General features: G+C 40.8%; 1 protein-coding gene across 1 annotated transcript in view; it reads right to left on the reverse strand.

The window, feature by feature from the left end:
- Window positions 1-13,628: 13,628 nt before the first annotated feature.
- The window catches only part of zeb1b (zinc finger E-box binding homeobox 1b), a 49,818-nt gene continuing 44,416 nt past the window's right edge, over window positions 13,629-19,030 (reverse strand). The window contains exons 7-8 of the mRNA XM_031754828.2: window positions 18,099-18,279; window positions 13,629-17,422 (exon numbers count right to left, since the gene is read on the reverse strand). Of these exons, the coding sequence (XP_031610688.1) occupies window positions 16,683-17,422; window positions 18,099-18,279 (921 nt within the window). The 3' untranslated portion in view covers window positions 13,629-16,682. The remainder of the gene's footprint in view (window positions 17,423-18,098; window positions 18,280-19,030) is intronic.

Raw genomic sequence — 19,030 nt, forward strand, 5'->3', positions numbered from 1 at the left:
GGAGACGGAGGAGTGGTCGAGCGAGAACCCCAGGGTGTTGGAGGTAGGGGCCGTTCCCCCTGGTGATGAGGTGGAGCTTAATTGATTTGTCAATGTGGAGCCATCTGGCACAGAAAGATGGGCCTCCAACCTGTTCTCCTTCCTGAGAGGGGAGGCGGGTTGGATTACACGCACATGCTGCATGTACTCTGTGGGATTTTATGATATCTCTTTGTCTTCTTTTTCTTTAACGTTTGGGGACAATGTGTTGTTATTGCGGGTCAGCTACACCCAAGGCAAGACTGTTTCTGTCGTTCTTGCCACACCCAGTAAATGGCATCGAAAAGAAGGCACGGCAGGGCTTGCAGCAGTCAGCCGCTGGTGAAAAAGGGACACCCAAACATTTCTTAACAGTTGCACCGGGTGGGGAGGGCACAGAGGGCATCAAAAGGTCAGAGGGTCTGCTGGACGCTGGCACAGAAATGAGGCCACCGGCGTCTTAATGAAAAGAGCTTGAGGAAATGGGGACAGACAGAGACAGAAGGAGAGAATGGATGCTGCCTGCACTGATTAGTATCCCTCCTCATCATCTCACTCCACCCCTCACACCCCCACCCCTTTTTCCTCTTCATTTCCCTCTGTCACCCTCTGACTGGGAGCCTCATTTCTATTGTCATTTTTAAAGGTTGTGATAAGAAGAACAAATGAAAGTGCTAGTGTACGGCTGAGGCTTTGAGTAATGATGTGAATTAGCCTCAGTCGTTTTAGAGACTCTAAAACACACAAGCTACTGCTAACGCTGACAGGTGGAAACCCCATCGTAGGTGACAGGAGCCACGTTGGCATCCCCGGGGCGAGGTAATGGTGTCTCCAAGAAAGATGGGAACATTCGGAAATTTCCAGGTTATTTCTAGAATAAACACTTTCAAGTTGCCCAAGATGAGGGGGAAGTGTAGCTGAAGCACAAATTGATTTGAAATGTCTACACAACAATGCGTAGCAACAGTTCGCCTTCATGTTTATTGGAAATACACACTTTCACACAAACTATCCATCCATTTTCTGCCTCTTACCTGGGTTCAGGTCACGGGCCAGCAGTCTATGAACTCTGATTTACATAAACTGTTGTTTGGAAAAAGAATACGTTTGTTTTCCTGTAATTGTTGCTTCTATAATATTTGATATTAATGAAGAAATGTGAAGCACTTTGTCTGGATCAGAGTATTACAGCAAGTTTTAGCATCTATTAGCTTGCCGTTTTTGTTGTTTATGGCCCATGAACTGATTGTTTTGGTTCTTTCACCACTATCATAAACTCATCAGTGTGCCAAAAAGTTTTGCAACCGTTTAGTTTAATGGAATATTGAGCAGCTAAAGAGCCAGATCATGTACTTGGGCCTTACATCATCAGGTAACTACAAGCCCAAATGTCATGTGCATAGGTCGTACAGCTAGCCATGTTTTTAATGGTATACTACAAGCTCACTAGACCTAACGCCCATGCTAAGCACTTTTTTTTTTAGCTAGCAATGTGTTCATGATGTTAATTATAGTGTATCCCATTAGCTTGCTGTTTCTTTTCATCTCGTCACTGTACACAGCGTAAAATCTTTTTGCAACCAAACCGATATGATGGAAACGTTCATCTCAAAGCTTCAGAACAGGACTTCAAAAACCAATGGATGATTTTACGGTAGCTACATCCATCTTTAACACTGCCTGTGCTCGTCACCTGTTGTTTTGTGCTCTGCTTTTTGAATCTTTTGAAAATTTGTAGTTAGCATTTTGGCCGACGCTGTGTTGTTTTTTTTGTTTTTAAAGCTAAAAGTTACCTATATGGATGAGAGGGTGGAATGCTAATTTATCCGCTAACTCTATGTAACTCTGTTGCAGAGCTGCATTCATAAACTGTATGACATACTGGCTAATTAGTGTTAAGTAATGGACTGATGATAGAATTTCAAAGCAACAAAGTCATAATAGCAGTCAGATGTTGTATTAAAACTGAACACCAACTACACAGACCCTGCACAGCACAGTATAGGACTCACCAACATCAAGCTGCCTGTGGTGGGACACTCGTCAGTCAAAGCAGTGACATCACTAACTCATTTATCCAGGCGGATAATTTATAGAAAAGAAAATAACCAAATTTGGAGTTGTTATGAGGGGCAAAATTATCCACAGTGAACAAAACTATTTAATGTAAGTGACTGTTAAAGTTGGATATGGTAGTGTATAGATGGACGTCAGCCTTGTATGGCAGCTAGAGAACTGCAGGTTTTGGCTTATTTTTTCAGCTCCAAAGGTTAATCTGTTTGCTTAAATCTTAATAAGGACAAAAGGTGACACTGAGAATATTGCACAAATGAGTCCTTTTAAAAGACATAAAAATACTCTTGATAATGCAGTAGTTCTGTTTAAGTTTCAAACATGTTTAGCTGAATGCTTCTAAAACAATAATAAGTTCACATCGACAGCAGCAGTAAATAAACTTTCATCGTGTACCCGCTGTGCTCCCTGAATAAACATGTTTCAAGAACAGACACAAATCACACCCTGCATATTCATACACTGTGTTCTCCTGCACCACTGTCACGTGCCAATGGTGAAGAAAACACGGTTAATGAATTGTGTTGTTTACGAGGGCTCAAATCACCACTTTTCTCTGTGGTTTCACTATTGTGTAGGCACATTCTAGCTTCTTTTTGCAAGCCACATTAAAAAAAACACATCGCATTGAATCTAAAAGCCCACGTTACTATTACGAGGTATTCATCCAAAGGTGATGATATGAAATTATCCCCAACAAGACTCTCTGTTCTAGTTTCTGTCTGTAATTAGAAAACAGGGGCTCCTTTCATTACTTGCACTTTTTACACTGTTATGCAAAAAGCCGTGGAGCCTTTGGAGCCTGGGCTTCAGACACAACAGCAGCTCAGCCGGAGCTGATAGACTCTGCTGTTAGCGCAAGGGAGGAACACCAAAACTGTTGATAATCGCTGGATTCAAAACAACAGGTGCCGTCCAAGTCTCTGGGCCCGATCAGCCAGGGGAGAAGCAGGAAAACCATAGCTCTGGGGGTGAAAAGTATGTTGAGGAGGAGGCGAGGAAGACTGTGAGGGAGTGATTTGGAAGGTGCTTTGGAGCACAGGTATCGGTTAAAGGAGGAGTAATGATGAACAAGCTTGCTAAAGCGCAGGAAATCCCCCTCTGTTAACCTCTGTTCGTACTCCCATGAAACATGCACATACACACCGCCATCTCCCAGTAGAGTCAGAGAACGGTGTAGGTTAAAGGTCATCTCTACCGAGGCATGTACACCTTGGGAGCAGCCAAAGGTCGAGCGCAGCGGGACGGTGATGGTGGACACATTCTTAACGAGCGTGATGGATGAGGAGGGAGAAACGAGCGGATTAACAAAAGAGACCTCACTGGTGAGGTGACCCAAACGTGAGAGAGCTGAGAGTCGGTTTATCTGAGCTCAGCTGTTGGCTGCTGAGTGACTCACAGCTCAGTAACACATCTGGATGTTTGCTGCATGACCTCTCTCTTCTTTAGAAAGACGCTTTAGACAAGACGCTAACTGCTCTTAAGCTAATATTCCATAATGCTACTGCAAGGTCCCTAATGACATGAAATGATGTAACACATTACCATGACAGAGACCACCACAGTGTTTAAAACTTCCAGCAAGAGTTTATGCTCATGCTCATTTAAATATTAAATATTAAAGCAGTGTTGTAACTAGTATGTTTACATGTAATGTGTTACACAGTATTATTATTGTCCATAAATACTCTTACAATAATAAAAGTAATTATTACCTTTTTTTTAACATTTTTATTAAGCTATAATGTGTGAAAAAATGTATTTATTTTAAACTTTGACCTTGGCAAAGTGTTAGCAGTATGCAAGTATGCATATCCGGTCTTTAAGTCTGACGTCATTAGCTGTTTCTGGGTCCAAACTCCGCTTCAGGTCCCAAAGTCAAACGAACACTGCGGCATCACTGAGAGCTACAAACTTGTCTTTAATAAAATGGTCAGCGTGGCTGCTCTGCCAGGTGTAACAATGAAGTTTAACATCCAGGCATCTATGAAAACAGGATTTATGAAGTTTAACTGAGTTTGAAGTTAGAAGGGCGTTAGCTTGCTAATTTCCATCTAAAGATGATACCATGTTGTGGCTGAGGGATTTCTGAACAATTAAAACATACAACTCTGCTATCACTTCAGACATAAATGAAGACAGAAAACTGAACAGCAGTGACCTTTGTAGGGTTAATGAAGTTGGGCTAGCTGGTATATAATGATGTGCTACATGGCGGAGCAAATGGCTGCCCCTCCCTGGACCTGGTTCTGCCAGAGGTTTCTTCCTGTTAAAAGGGAGTTTTTTCCTTCCCACTGTCACCAAGCTGCCCTCCCATAGGGGGTCACATGATTGTTGGGTTTTTCTCTGTATGTATTATTGTAGGGTCTACCTTACAATATAAAGCACCTTGAGACAACTGTTGTTGTGATTTGGTGTTGTATAAATAAAGAGATCTCAGTTTTTTGTTGTTGTTGTTCTTTTTGTTTTGTCACATATACCCCATACACTGTGTGATTACAGGAACACTAGCTAGGAGTCCTTATTCACTTACTAGAAACCTTCTGCTCTTAACTCTTAACCACAAACCACATCAAACATTCAGAAGAATCAAAGTCAAAACGCAACGTCACTTCAATCAGAATCACAACTCTACTAAAATTGGCATTTTAGTTTAACATTGACAGTTAGACGTATATTTAGATTTTAAAAAATGCTTTATTCAATATCCACTTAGAAATTAAAAGGTTAAATATAATAATCCAAAACACTTTAAAAACTGGTATCAATGAAATAAAAACCGCCCATTTAAATGAGATAATAACATCTTTTGTTTTACAGTGTAAATATAATGTCTTATATGTTCATGGTGACATGTGACATTTAATTGTTTAACTGGTAAAATCTTTAACATGGCATTTTAGCATGCTACCTTGTAAACAGAAATAATAAAAAAATAAAGATTGCAATAAATAATAGAGTTGGATGCTGGACAGACGGCATATTTGCTCCAATTATAAAACAAAACTTTTCCATTCTGTGCACGTATGGGATGTTTCTACACCAAAGCTTCATGGTGAGGAGTGGACATCTACAGTAAAAGCATCATCTAAGGGAGTCTGTGACAGTGAGTAACAAGGAAATCAACATGTGGAGCTTTCCATTTTATTTCTCTCTCTTAGCGTCTTGGGTCACAAGGACACAGGTGAAATCTTATTTTCGTGGTACCCGAAGAAGCTAGGAAGGAAACATCACTAACTGAAGAGCTGAAATGTGGGGAGATGCTCTGTAGTCCTTGAAGCATACGGGCCCCTGTAAGGACAAAAAGGTGAACCTTTAAGGCAGCGTAAAGAGATGTCACGCCTTTTTTATGGGCTTATCCAGCGACCAGCAACCAATTAGGTGGCAGCTTTAGAGGCGACACTTGAAGGTCCGTGCTCCTCTGAGGAGGATGGGACAATGGGATTACACACACACACAGCCACAGCAGAGAGACTGAGAAAGGAGAAATGGATATTAGCTTGTGTATGTGTGTGTTCATGCATGCTTTCCTGCATGTGTGGGAAGACCAAAGCACACAAGAGTGGGTAGATGGGTGGAGGTGCGTTACTTACAGCACAGAGCTTAGCGTGAGTGTGTGTGTGCAGGCAGGTGGGTGGTAGCTTTTCAAAGAGCAGACCATTTAATTGAATTCTGTGCAGCTCCTTGTTATTCTAGTCATGACTGAGAACTGCTCCATGTTGTCCCAGCAGTGTGGGAGGGCCAGCCTTACCTGCAAATATCGGCTGCTCTGTACTGTGTGTGTGTGTGTGTGTGTGTGTGTGTGTGTGTGTGTGTGTGTGTGTGTGTGTGTGTGTGTAGAGGCAGAGGTTGCGAGGTGATTGTGGTTGCGCTGGTGTTTTTCTAGCGCAACTCTAGTCCCAATGTGGTAACGAGGAGGGGAAGTGGTGAAAGTCAGCCCTGAACCTCACCCTGAAAAGAAAGCACGAAACTGCCAGAGCCTTAATACTCTAAATATATGTATGTGTGGAAGGGAGAGAGAGAATAAAAGTGAGAGATTTGACATGCAAAGCTTTCATCTCATTGTCCTTAATACAAAGCAACCCCAAAAGAAAGCGAAATCTCAGCTACTAACACGCATTCAGCTCACCAATAGAAAAGACATGCTGCCTAATAAAATAAATAGAGCCTCTAAGCAATTACAAGCTTAAACGATGATGCATAAATTTCATTTATAGATAGATTTCACCAGGGCTTATCTCTGAGAAACACTGTAATAGGATTCAGCTCGAAGGCAAGAGGAGCAAAACTGTGTGTGTGTGTGTGTGTGTGTGTTGATAGGGTGGGCAAGTAGGGGTAAAGCTTTTATTTGTGATTAAGGTGATGGGTAAAAGGTGACCAGGCTTCAGGATAACGACTGCACGCTAAACAAGGACACCGAAAACCTCAGTGGATCTCAACATGGTTAATGACTGGTTTCATATTACTGTAGATGAAGGGTAATTCACCAGGGAGATGTTTGAAGTCTGAGCCAAACACAGAACAATCCAATCAGCCAATTGACACACACACACACACACACACACACACACGCACACACACACACACACGCACACACACACACACACACAGAGAGACCTCCCATACTGGTCACCCTGCAATCCTTTGACCAATGCAAAGGGACGAGACACACACCTGTATTTTGAGTCAGATGTTTTTGTTTGTTTTAAATAAAATAAAATAATAATAAAACATGACTGCTGAAATTGAACAACCAATTCTATATCCATTTACTTACTCCAGAAGCCCCGCCCCTTGGACTGTAACTGTAGAGCTAAGCACATGTTTTTAATTGTTCAAATGTCACAGTGTATGTCCTGTCTTGACACATTGTGTCAGCATGGATTGCTGATGAATCGTATGTGTTACTTACAATTTTCTTCTGATAAATAGTCTTTCAAGCAGGTTTTTATCCTGTCTTCCTTCTCTCACCCCAACCGGTCGCAGCAGATAGCTGCCCCTCCCTGAGCCTGGTTCTGCCGGAGGTTTCTTCCTGTTAAAAGGGAGCTTTTCCTTCCCACTGTCGCCAAAGTGCTTGCTCATAGGGGGTCATATGATTGTTGGGTTTTTCCTCTATATGTATTATTGTAGAGTCTACCTTACAGTATAAAGCGCCTTGAGGCGACTGTTTTTGTGATTTGGCGCTGTATAAATAAAATTGAATTGAAACTGAATTGAATTATTATATTATGTAATAATGTAATATGACACTCTTTTGGTATGCATAACAGCAATATAATTATGTTATAAAAATGTGTTTACGTTATCATGCAGCTATTATGGTAAATCAGTGGGCGTGACATGTGCTTTCCTATGTTCATGATAAACCCTGCTGTGCTAGGACATACAGAGAGCAGCGCAACAGTTTCTCATAAATGTGGACGAGAGGAGAACGCTTACAGTTTCTTTTTATAAAACAGAACTAGGAACCACAAGTGCAGCTGAAAAAGAAAACTTTGTGGAAGTACCGGGGGAATTACCAGGATTTCTGCAGTGCTTTCCCATAAAAATGTGGCCTCAGCTAGTCACTAGAATATATTTTTAACATATCAAGTAATGAAACAGTGTGGAGTTTGGGAAAAGTAAGGAAACAATAAGCTATACTTGAAACTTGTGGTTTAGGTTATGAGGCTATGAGATTGGTGGCCTTCTGTAAGAGATGCCTTGATCACATCTGTCCCAGGAGTTTAGAAGCAGCATTGTACGACTCGAGGCTGGTAACAGCTTTTCTGAGGGCCTGGCTGTTTAACAGTCCATGACAACATGGCTTATCTGCAAGTGGAGGAAATTTAGGAGTCCTAGTCAGTGTTCCTGTAATCACACAGTGTATGGGGTATATGCAACAACAACAAAAAAAAAAGAACAACAACAATAAAAAACTGAGCTCTCTGTTCCCCTTCTGTCCACAAGTTCCCCCCCCAAAAAAGGGAAAATCTAGGCTACGGGCTCGCCTCGCCAAAGCTTTAGCTTGAGAACCCACAAAAAACCCTGCAGGAATCACTACAGTGTGCTAAAACATGTTTGTGTATGGCTGTGTTGGTAGTGTTGATAGAAGGACATGGAAAAAATGAAAGCATGTGGCCTGCTGCAACCCTCAGTTGAACTAGAAAAAAAAACAATATATGGATGAATATATATTATAGCTAATGTTAGCTTAATGCTAGCTAAAGTCAGCCTTTGTTTTGTTAATTTAACAGCAGCTGGACGTCTGTGACGTTAATATCAGGATCTCTCGAAATGGTCACTCATGTCTGTGAATGGCTGTTAAATTGCTCTCTGGGAAGAGTTTTGTTTAGTCATTTTGGAAATGACTGCTCTGTTATTAAAGTTTGAAGGCTTGCAGGAGCCTGTGATGTCTCTCTTGTGGCATGTGCTCGACAGCCGTGATTGACTGTTTGATTTGAGCTTCTGTTCATGAATGAAGTGTGACTGTTTCCTTCTACCTTCATGGTTTAGGAGTTAAACAGATCAATACTTCATGAAGTCCTGTTGCACATAAAGTTTAATGTTTGTCCCGGGATATGATTGCTACCTTGTTAGCGCAGTATAGCTAACGTGGCTTTGCTAAATAAGTAAAAAAGAAGTAATGCTGTAATTGTTTGTTTGGCATGTTTATGAGCCTGTAAAGACCATAAATATATTCCGAGTGTCTCGGTGTGTTACTAGCTGGTTATATACTGTAGTTTGATATGCAGGTTTCAGTTATGTATGAGCTTCTGCTGACCGCTGTGTTAAACTGGAGCTCTGAAACAGCAATTTGTCACATGAAGTGGCATATTAGCCTGCCGCCTTACACATATGCACACACACATATAATGTCTTTGTGTACATTCTGCTATTTAGTGGTTGAGTAAATGAACATGATATTTAAGTGACTGCTATTTCCTGAGCGCCGTTTTTTTCTTTCCTCTGCCTCCTCCTCCCGGCTTTTCTCTAAATTTCCCCAGGGAGCTTCGGCCCCCTGGGTTTGGCTCGGTGTCAGAGTCCCGGCAGCCATGATACTTCATCAGGCTTTTGCACCATTATTGGCAAGAGCACTCCATATCCTCTTAGCAGTTATAGCTTTTCAATTTTCCTTTGAAATGCTGAGCCCAGCAGAACATATGGCAATATCTTGGCTTTAAGTCCCAGATTGGCCTGAAAGCCTGTAAAACGGCCCCACGTATTGAACATGGAGCCACAGGCTACACACTGGTTAACCTTTGTGGAATTTCAGAATGGAGTCTGAGTATTGCTGTGACCACTGTTAAAGACATTTATTACAGGTACAATTACAAGATGCTGTTGGATGTTTTGACACCTTAATGTTAGGGTGTGAGCTGTCCTATAAAGCGCTGTTCCACCACCAAACCCCCTCCTCTATAAATGTCTCTGAAGACCTATTTAACATGACGGCAGAGCAAAACCCCTGACAGATTATTCTGTATCTTTCTGCCACAGTGCCCCTCCACCACATTCACAAACACTCCCGTAAGTTCAGGTCGCAGACGTATAGTACAATCGCTTGCACTCCTTCTGCTCCGAAGAGACAAAAGACAAAGAAGGAAGTTTGAATCCCATCCCACCCACGATTTCCTTTCCTTAAAACAAAGACTCTGGCTCAGGAGCATCTTCTTAAGACTTAGAGATGTTCCTGAAATGCCCCCAAAACCATCCTTAGGAATCCAAAGCGAGACTGTGCTTCTGGGAAGGCAGAAAGAATACACTATGCAAGAATAACTATCAAATATGTTCACCAGCTATTGTATCATTTACAGCGCCCGCACTGACTATGGATTTTCAGTCCATTCCATTACTAATTCATGTTAGTGGAGGGGGTGGGTTTGGGGATGCAGGAGGAGGGTCGACCCTCCTGGAAACCTAATCTGGATCAATAGGGTTGACCTTGGGCTGGTCTATAACCAGACGGGCTTGAATGATTCTGCTCGATCACTAACATGTGATCCCTCTATTAAATTTTATTTTTATGATGGAGTAAGGTTTAAATCGGCTCTTCTGATTAATTTGTTACGCCGCCATGATCTCATAACTATGTAACCACTTCAGATAACATGGTTTATAAATAGACTACCACTTGTGACTTAATATTTCTTTTGTTGATATCAACAAGCCTGTGACCCGAGGCGCTGAGTAAAGTCTGGAAAATACGACTATTTACTGCTTTCAAGGGGCGTAGGAGACGACTCACATGCATAAACTGTAGTTAAAAGATGGTTTAAGCTTCAAAGTCTGACCCTGCATTCTTTTTAATGGCCTGCAGGGGGGCGAGCTAAGTCCATTAAACTCCGGTGCCTCTATGGGAAAAGAAAAACAAACTAAACCTAGTATCTGGGTAATTCCACTAAGATTCTGATAGTGGAGGAAAAAAAAGAAAAGTGAAACTATTTAAGATACCCACGCAACACAATTAGCTTATCTACTAGCGTCTGTTGACCCAGGTTTATCTAATGCACCACATACCCAGTTGTTAATTGTATTCAAGAGAATTGTATTTTTTATATAAGACACACATGTATAATAATAAATTGATATCACTGGTAGAACACAGTATTCCATGATTCCTCTACACTGATTAGGTTAGTAGTCAGCTAGCTAGTAGATACAGTCCCTCAAAAATGAATGAATGGATGGATGCCCCATCGTTCTGAAAATTGTTATATTTGTTCAACCAATTCAGGATGAATTGCAGTCAACACTTCTGTTTTAACATTATTGTTGAACAAGAGGACAAAAAGTTTCTCTTCTCTGGGCAAATCCTAAAAGTGTTTTCCTGAGAGAAAATCTCCCTGAGCTCTACTTTATTATTGTTTCAACTTTCATTTGGACGCAGGACTGTGGTGCTGGCAAGAGGCACTGAGAGGATTAAAAAGAGGAGGAGATTATCAAGGAGACAGAGGAAGAAGAGGACAACAGGTGTGTGTGAAAACTTACAATATAGTATTATCATTACATGAAAAAGCTGGCTGCCTCATTTTCAATATAAGGTACTTTAGAGCTTTCAGTGAAATTGTATTGTGATGTTTACTTTCATCTTGCTCTCCATTTCAAACTATTCCATCTACATGTATGTACGTGTTCCTGTGTGACATATCACTGACGAAAGAATAAAAAGCCTCATCAGCGAAACAAGTTGGCTCCACCCACCAAACAGTTGTGCCCATGTGTCTGTAACTTGATGATCCGTGAATGCTACTGACGCTGACTGAAATGCAGTCAAGTCTCCACTAAAAGGTTTTGTTTTTCAGTTCTCGTTCCATCTATCACATCAAATATTTCATTGTCTTCCTGTTTTCCGCTTAAGCTAAAAAGTGCTTCCTAAAATGTGAAACTGTTGCTTCAACCATTTTGTTCTGCTTTTTTGGTCATTTGAGGTTTTTCCTTGGAACTTAATGAATCCACCCATCTTCTGTGGCTTATCATGGTCCGGGTCATGGGCAGTGTTGGGTGAAACTTTTTTAGTAACGTTATACATTACCGCATCACTGAAAAATGTAATATGATTACAGCAATTCGTAATCACATTACATTAGCCACAAGCATCTGCACAGACAGGGGGGCTGTAGCTCAGGAGGTTGGACATCTACTAATTGGAAGGTTGGTGGTTCAATCCCTGGCTGCTCCGGCCTGAATGCCAAATACCCTTGGGCAAGATTCTAGCCCCTAAGTTGCTCTCCAGTGAATCCATCTTGTGTGAACAGAAAGCACTTATGTATGTGTGTATAAATGAGTGAATGAGGCAAGTTGTATAAAGCACTCTATAAGAATCAGTCCATTTATCATTTACTGCACGCTAACACTAAGCTACACTGCAAAAACTCAAAATCTTACCAAGTATATTTGTCTAATTTCTAGTCAAAATATCTCATCACTCTTAAAATAAGACACAATCAGCTACAGAGTAACATTTCAGTGAGATATAGAAAGTTGTGTTTAGACAGAATTCTGGAGAATTTTAACTTCTAACGTTCCTGTGACAAAGTGGTTAGGATTTAATTCATTTACCATTTGTCACTTACATATATTGTTAATTTGTCTTGTGTTATCTTATAATGAATCATAATGCTTTAATGTAGACACTGCAGATGTAACCTTGGCTCTACATACTATCCCGGGTCTGTTTGTGGTAGCATTGGTTATATTCATTACACCTGTGCAAATGTTCTTAAAGCCAAATGTCACTTAATCATTAGTTGATTTGAATCTTTCATTTGTTCATGTAGTTTGGTTATACTTACCATTGTGTGTTCCTTTGCACAGGTCAAATATATAAAACAAGTGTGTGAGAGAGACCGCCCCAGTACTTCCTGGTTATATAGGGTATGATGTCAATGATCGAGTTAATTGGGTGTAACCAAATGAAGGGGTGTTTCTTTTGTGTAAATTTGTTTATTTCCTTTAAAATAACCTCATGAGTTGGATTGTGTGAAGAGATTGACTTTTCAAACTGTTTAGTTGGGTAAATGAGTTTGTTAAGTGGAAGAATGATTTTATTCCTGTTTCTTTGTCTAGACTGTGTTATTTGGTCTACCCTGTTTTCTCAATGGTAGGGATTAATAAGGGTTCAGCTGTGGGTGGAATTCTGTATAAAGCAGGTGAGGTTTTGACTGCCAGCATTCTTATGTTTGAGTGAACAATTGTTGAATGGCGATGCCAGAAAATAAAGGACACTTAAAAGAAACTTGAACAGTCTGCTGATGCTTTCTTCCTATCACTTTCTTTGCTGCTTACGTTATGCTACCCCACAGTTCCAATGGCAGATTTCTTTCCACTTATTTCAAGCAAAAATATCTCGTATTAGGTGGGAAAAAGTCTAAAAACAAGTTTGATGAGATATTTTGACTAGAAATTAGACAAATATACTTGGTAAGATTTTGAGTTTTTGCAGTGTAGCCAAGAGCCGAGAATGATGTTAAAGCCCAACTCCATGCTGACTCCAGCCCAGCAGCCGGACCCTGATCCTCAACAGGTAAAAAGGACAGGCTCCATTTCCAACTGTGATTTTTTAAAATGCAGAATCGCCATGGCGATCGCTTTGAAATCTCTTTGTGCTGGTTTTCATCTTTGCTTTGCCTTAACCCTGTTTGTGTTTATATGTAAATACTAAAAGAAAGATCCTATCCTATGAGTAATGTAGTAAGTAATGTAATGAGTAGTATAACATCTTACTTGCTCTGGGAAGTAATTAAGTAATGTACTGTGCTGCCTTTAAGAAAACTAACAAGTCATGTATCTAAACTTTTTTAAAGTAACGACTCCTACACCGGTTGTGGGGCTCACTAACATCAATCCCAAATATAAAATGTGACCATGAACTGCATTTCTCCATGTTTTACACCACAGCCAGAATTAATTCAGTGTTTTCTAAAATGAACATTTCAAAATTCTTTTCAAAATTCTGATTATGAAAGCAAAAGCTTAGAAAGACATGAAAGCAGAAGTGCATGAAAGAGCGTTTTGTAATTTCCAAACTCTAATGAAAAATCTCATGACAAACTGAACAGCTTGTAATTGATGTATTTTATTGTGAGATGGGGAGTCATAAAAAATGAACAAAAAAGAAAAAACAAAAACAATCACTATAAAAAAAGATGAGGGTGTTAAAGAGGAGGGGGGGGCGCATATAAAACTGGGTGTGGTCATGACACTGACATATAAAGTAACAAATTGGCACAAATAAAAACAAATAAGAACATACGTCAATATTATTTTGGCTTGGCAAAAAGGACAATTTGTGGGATTAAGGATCATCCTTCAATACAACAGAACACACTCATGCTATTAGACATACAATTAGTTTTCAAAAGTTCAGTAGCTTCATATTAGAGAGGGGAAAGAAAACTAAACTAACATGAGAATGGATGCAGAGGTCACAGGTTCCAATTTTCAGGCTTGCAGGGTGCGAGTTTCTTTTTTTTCCCTAAGAAAAACATCACTTCATTTGTTCCAAAAACATACTTCAGTATGCCAGAGTCTGATTTTTCCAGGCTTGTAGTTATTTGCCATTGATTCTTTTTTTGTCCCATACTAAAATATATTATCGTATTAATACAAACTACAGTATTGTACACTACATAGTGTAATAAATAACCATAAAGAAATATAAAAAATAAGACACATAAATATAAAAGTTCTCTATGACTAAAGAGACATACCCAACTCGCTGGGGGTGGGGATAATACTGCCATTGCTGAAAACATACAGTACGCACACGGACATGGAACATAAAACAACGTAAGAGACAAAAAAATGAAAACAAATTAAAAAATCAAATAAAAAATAATACTGACAGGTAAAACGATGTTGGATTAAACTCCTAGGATTCATATTTGCCTACATTTTGTTACCTGAAGAGACATCTGAGCATTTCATGGTGTGTTTAAACAAGTGCACTGAATAAGCTTCAGAAAGGCAGGACACAGTCAAAAATAAGAAAGTGTATTTCATCATCACCCATTTGAAAAACCAAATGTGCATTGCAATTTTTTTTTTCTGTTTGTTTCTCAGATTAGGTGAAAGCAAATTCTTTAAAATCTATAACACAGGAACACATTGTAGGCTAAACTCTACTCTCTCTGGTGTGGCGATCAGCCAAAGTTAACAGTATCCCAGCTTATCGGTTGATCTTGGACCCGGCAATACCTGATCATAGCTCCAACAGCAATATTCAGTGGCACTTTTGATATGCATGCTTCTCTAGTTTGATTATTTTAATGTTATTTTTTTGCATAAGGCTCTGAGTTGGGGGATGGGGCAGGGTTATAGGAAGGATGAGACAGTTTTCTACATCCGCTTTCTGCTCGCTCTGAACGTTTAAATCATTTGTTTGACATTTTGAGCTTTATACTTTCTTGTTAGTAACTAAAAATTAGCTTAGCTTAGCCAAAAGCTAAGCTAATGGAAACAAAGGGAAATAGGTAGCCTGGCTCCGTCTAAAGGAGAGGGCGACGGATATTTGAGTGCTGCTTTATCAGCTTAAATGTAGAAGATATTGGGATACTTTTGATTTGCTTTTAAGAATTGCAGAAATTGAGGCCTTTTATATTTGGTGTCATTACATAGCTATTAGCTGTTGCAGCACATGTAGCAGAGCAGCATTACAGATGAACACCTCTCTCATAAATATTTAGTGAAAAACTTTATTGAAAAGTTAACATAAACAATTTCCCTTTTCAATATAACTCTAACATACTATATATACTTTGTATCTTTATAAGGAATGACAGCCTTTTCTATAGGTGAACCTGGAAGTTAGCATTCCTTCAATAAAAAGCCAATAAGATTTTTCCACTGGCTTTTGGATTATCATGGAAAATCTCTGTGGAAACTTGAATGATGCATAACATGATTTGTTAAGCAAAATCATCTCCACAAATTGTTCTAAAGTTAGGCTTTGCCATGACTTTGGCACCACCAATACTGAGCTGCTGAGTATTTCCCAGAAACTTCTGTAGCCTCATTTAGCCACTTGTTAGCAAACAGCTGCTCTGGGACATGTAATAGCGTTTTCTAACATAGTTTACAATTTCACAATAAACTGTGACCATGTCTTATGTTAATCTTATAGAATCTACGAAAGGTGATATAACTAAAAAAAAAAACCCTACTGATCCTAAGACAGCAGAACCAGGAGAGGGAAATGCCAACTCAACTGCATTTAGGCCACAGTCTAGCATTTGCATAGGGGTAAATGTGACCGTGTGCAGTTTTAGGGGATTAAATAAATGAAATATAATGTGCTAGTTATTGTTCAGATGCTGCCAGGCTACCAATATGGCTAAATTATCTGACAGTGGTTTTGAGCTTTACACCAAATTGGTATCAAGAAAGCAAATATTTGCCCAAAATGTCAAACAATTTTTGTTAAATGCTGATTTAAAAAAAGAAGAAGAAAACAGAGTCTCAAAGGAACTAAATGCTGATGAGATTTTCTTCTTAAGGCTCACGATCCAATCAAAACTATAAAAAAACAAAGAATTGTAACGCTAGCATCTGCTAGCATGATGGCATTGTATATCTAATGCGGTAATACTGAAGGGTAGACAACACAACTCAACTGCTCCATCAAAAGGTAAACCAAGCCACTTGTAGTGCACAGGATTTTTTCTTATTTTCCTTCCAACCTAACAAAATACTGACTTTTTTTTGTTCATTGGCAATAAAAAGATATAGAAATATCTCCCAACTGTACAGGTTTTAAAGGTTAAAATATGAGTGATAAAATTAGTAACACTGATAAAAAGAAATGACCCAAGGTGTTTTAGTAATAAAACATTATCTAAAACGTGTCGGCTCTAGCTTCCAAAGTCTGTATAATGCATGTCCTTCATTTGTTAAAATTCACGTTCGTCTTCGTCTTTTCTTTACAAATGGATTTTTCTAACAGCGAGAAACCGTTCTCCTGTGGAAAAGTCACTAGTATTTTTTTCAGGCACACCTGGATTTCTACACAGTAGTGAACTGTCAGAGTGACCAGACATCATCTCGTGCGTTCTTCCTCTGCACACAGCGAGGAGGAGTCTGATTGTGTCTAGTAGAGGAGTCTGGTTCCCCGTTTAGTCTCCTTTCTCCCGTGGTGTCTGCTTCTCATCTTCACAAACCTCGTTCCTGTTTGTTTCGCCTCGACTCTCCTCTGCGACCTCTCCTCCTTCTCTTTCGCTCAGGCCTCCTTCAGTTTCAGCTTCAGGGGAACTTCCTTCATTTTCCATCGCCTTCTCTTCTTCCACGTTGGTTTCTTCCTGAACGCTCCCGAGCCCATCCTCCTGCCCGGTGTCAGCCTCCTCTTCTCCTATCTCGCTTTTTTCCTCCTCTCCTCCCTCTCCCACTGCTACTCTCTTCATTTCCTCCTCATTCCTCTCCTCTGGCTCGTCCTCCTCCTCCCCTCCTTCGTCCCCTATCTGCACCACCTGGATATCATCCATGTCCACCACGCCTTCCTCCTCCTCCTCTTCCTCGCTCTCCTCATCCTCTCTGGTGCTGCTCCCTCGCTCATCCGAGTCCAGCTGGGACGGGGCCAGGAGCTGTCTCTGTGCCCCACTCAGGACCTCCATGTCGATCTGGGTCTCGCCGTCCTCCTCCGGGCTCTCCCGCCCTCCCGCTTGGCTCTGCGTCTCCTTCTTGCAGTAGGAGTAGCGGTGGTTCATGTGCTGGGAGTAGGAGCCTGAGTGGGAGAAACGCTTGCCACACTTGTCACACTGGTACGGCTTCTCCCCCGAGTGGAGCCGCATATGTTCGATCAAGTGATGTTTGTGTTTGAAGGCCTTGCTGCAGATGCCGCACTCGTGAGGTCGCTTCCCTGCAGAGAATAACAAAGCAAATAGACGTCAACACATCAAACATATTTCTGCGAAGAGACAATATTAACAATAAACATTCAGGGAGCAAATCCCCCATCATGCTGTCTGAAAGGTGCCAGTGCCTGAAAGCTGAAATCAGTATCTATCATCAGTGTATCCAGGGAGAACATTTCCAAACAATACAACAAAATCACAACGATTGTGCTTCAAAACTTTCAAGGAAACTTTATCCAGGCAGGGAGCAGCTAGTTTCACCTAGCATGAGATCATTTGGAGCCGAAAACTGTGGTCCCGAGCCAGGTATCAGAGTAATAAAGAAAAAAAACATCGAAAATGCCTCTGAGAGTGTTGACCTGAGCTTGGCCACAGAATCATCATCATGGAGCAATCCAAATCACTACCAGAGCTCGCCTCTTGCTTCACATGAGAAGCTGGCAGCGCAGAGGTGGGGAGTTGGCGGAAAGAAATTCTCAGACCTCTTCTGTGCATGTTGAGTAATACCTGCTGGAATGGAGGTGTCCACCCTTCTTTATGCTGTAGCTCAAAATCCCCCTTTTGCTTGCACTCTGACTCATCTTTCCCAGGACCCAACAGAGTGAGTGATGGTGAGACAAGTTCCGGTTCTTTTTTTCTGGCTGTGTTCATGTGAAGGCCCTGGGAAACACGAGTGTTTACCTGTGTGTTCGTATTTGTGCCTCAGCAGCGAGCTGCTCTTCTGGAAGATCTTGTCGCACAGGTCGCAGGCGTACATGCCGCTATCCGTCTTCTTCATCTTCTTCCTTGGAGGGCCCGAGTCTGAGTCGTTCTGCTCCTCGACTGTGGAAACACCCTCTGAGCCCGTGTCCTGCCTGTCCTCCTGGGGAATATGAGAAATCAGACACACTTGTAGGAATGCAAAGTTGAGCTCAATCTGTTTGACAGCAAAAGACAATTGATGACTCAGAATACCAGTAAACCATGTGTCCTTTGTGGGAAGTGATACTGAATCATCCCCTGATCATAGGTTTTTACCAGTCTTTTCCTTTTCCTAGAAACAACCGCACTCTGAACCTAGCAACCTATCCACTGCTGTAGTCAAACAGGCTGCTTGGCATGGCTAAGGAGCAAATATATATACATAGGGCTCCTTTTTACAAGACAGGTCTATGCCGATCCACTTAACACAAAAGTATAATACAACAGCGATAAATCAATGCGGCAGGCAGAGGTGCGGCGCTTAAACAGATTCCAACAGATCAATAGAAGCTTTGCAGTAAAGTGCAGCCTCATGTCCTCTGGGTGACAGCCCAGGAAGATCACTCACACACCCAGGCATCTACATCCATCATTAGAGGCCCATTAGATGTCTGCACAATGAAGAACTATTAAGGGCTATCATTTTTACAAAGAGCCCAATTTTGACATTTCTATATATGACTTATTGATTTGATTTTGGATGGTTTCAGACTATCTATCATGTGATGGTGGTTCTGAACAACAAGACCGTACATGGATTGAATGCTTTGACTGATTGCTCCGAAAAAGATAAAAGCCAACTTGATTCCGATGCACTTGATTCTCAAAGTTGTTCATGGATTAAACCCTCAATCCTTTATATAACTCACATA

This window comes from Oreochromis aureus, linkage group 9 (genome assembly GCF_013358895.1).
Source record: "Oreochromis aureus strain Israel breed Guangdong linkage group 9, ZZ_aureus, whole genome shotgun sequence".
NCBI lineage: Eukaryota > Metazoa > Chordata > Actinopteri > Cichliformes > Cichlidae > Oreochromis > Oreochromis aureus.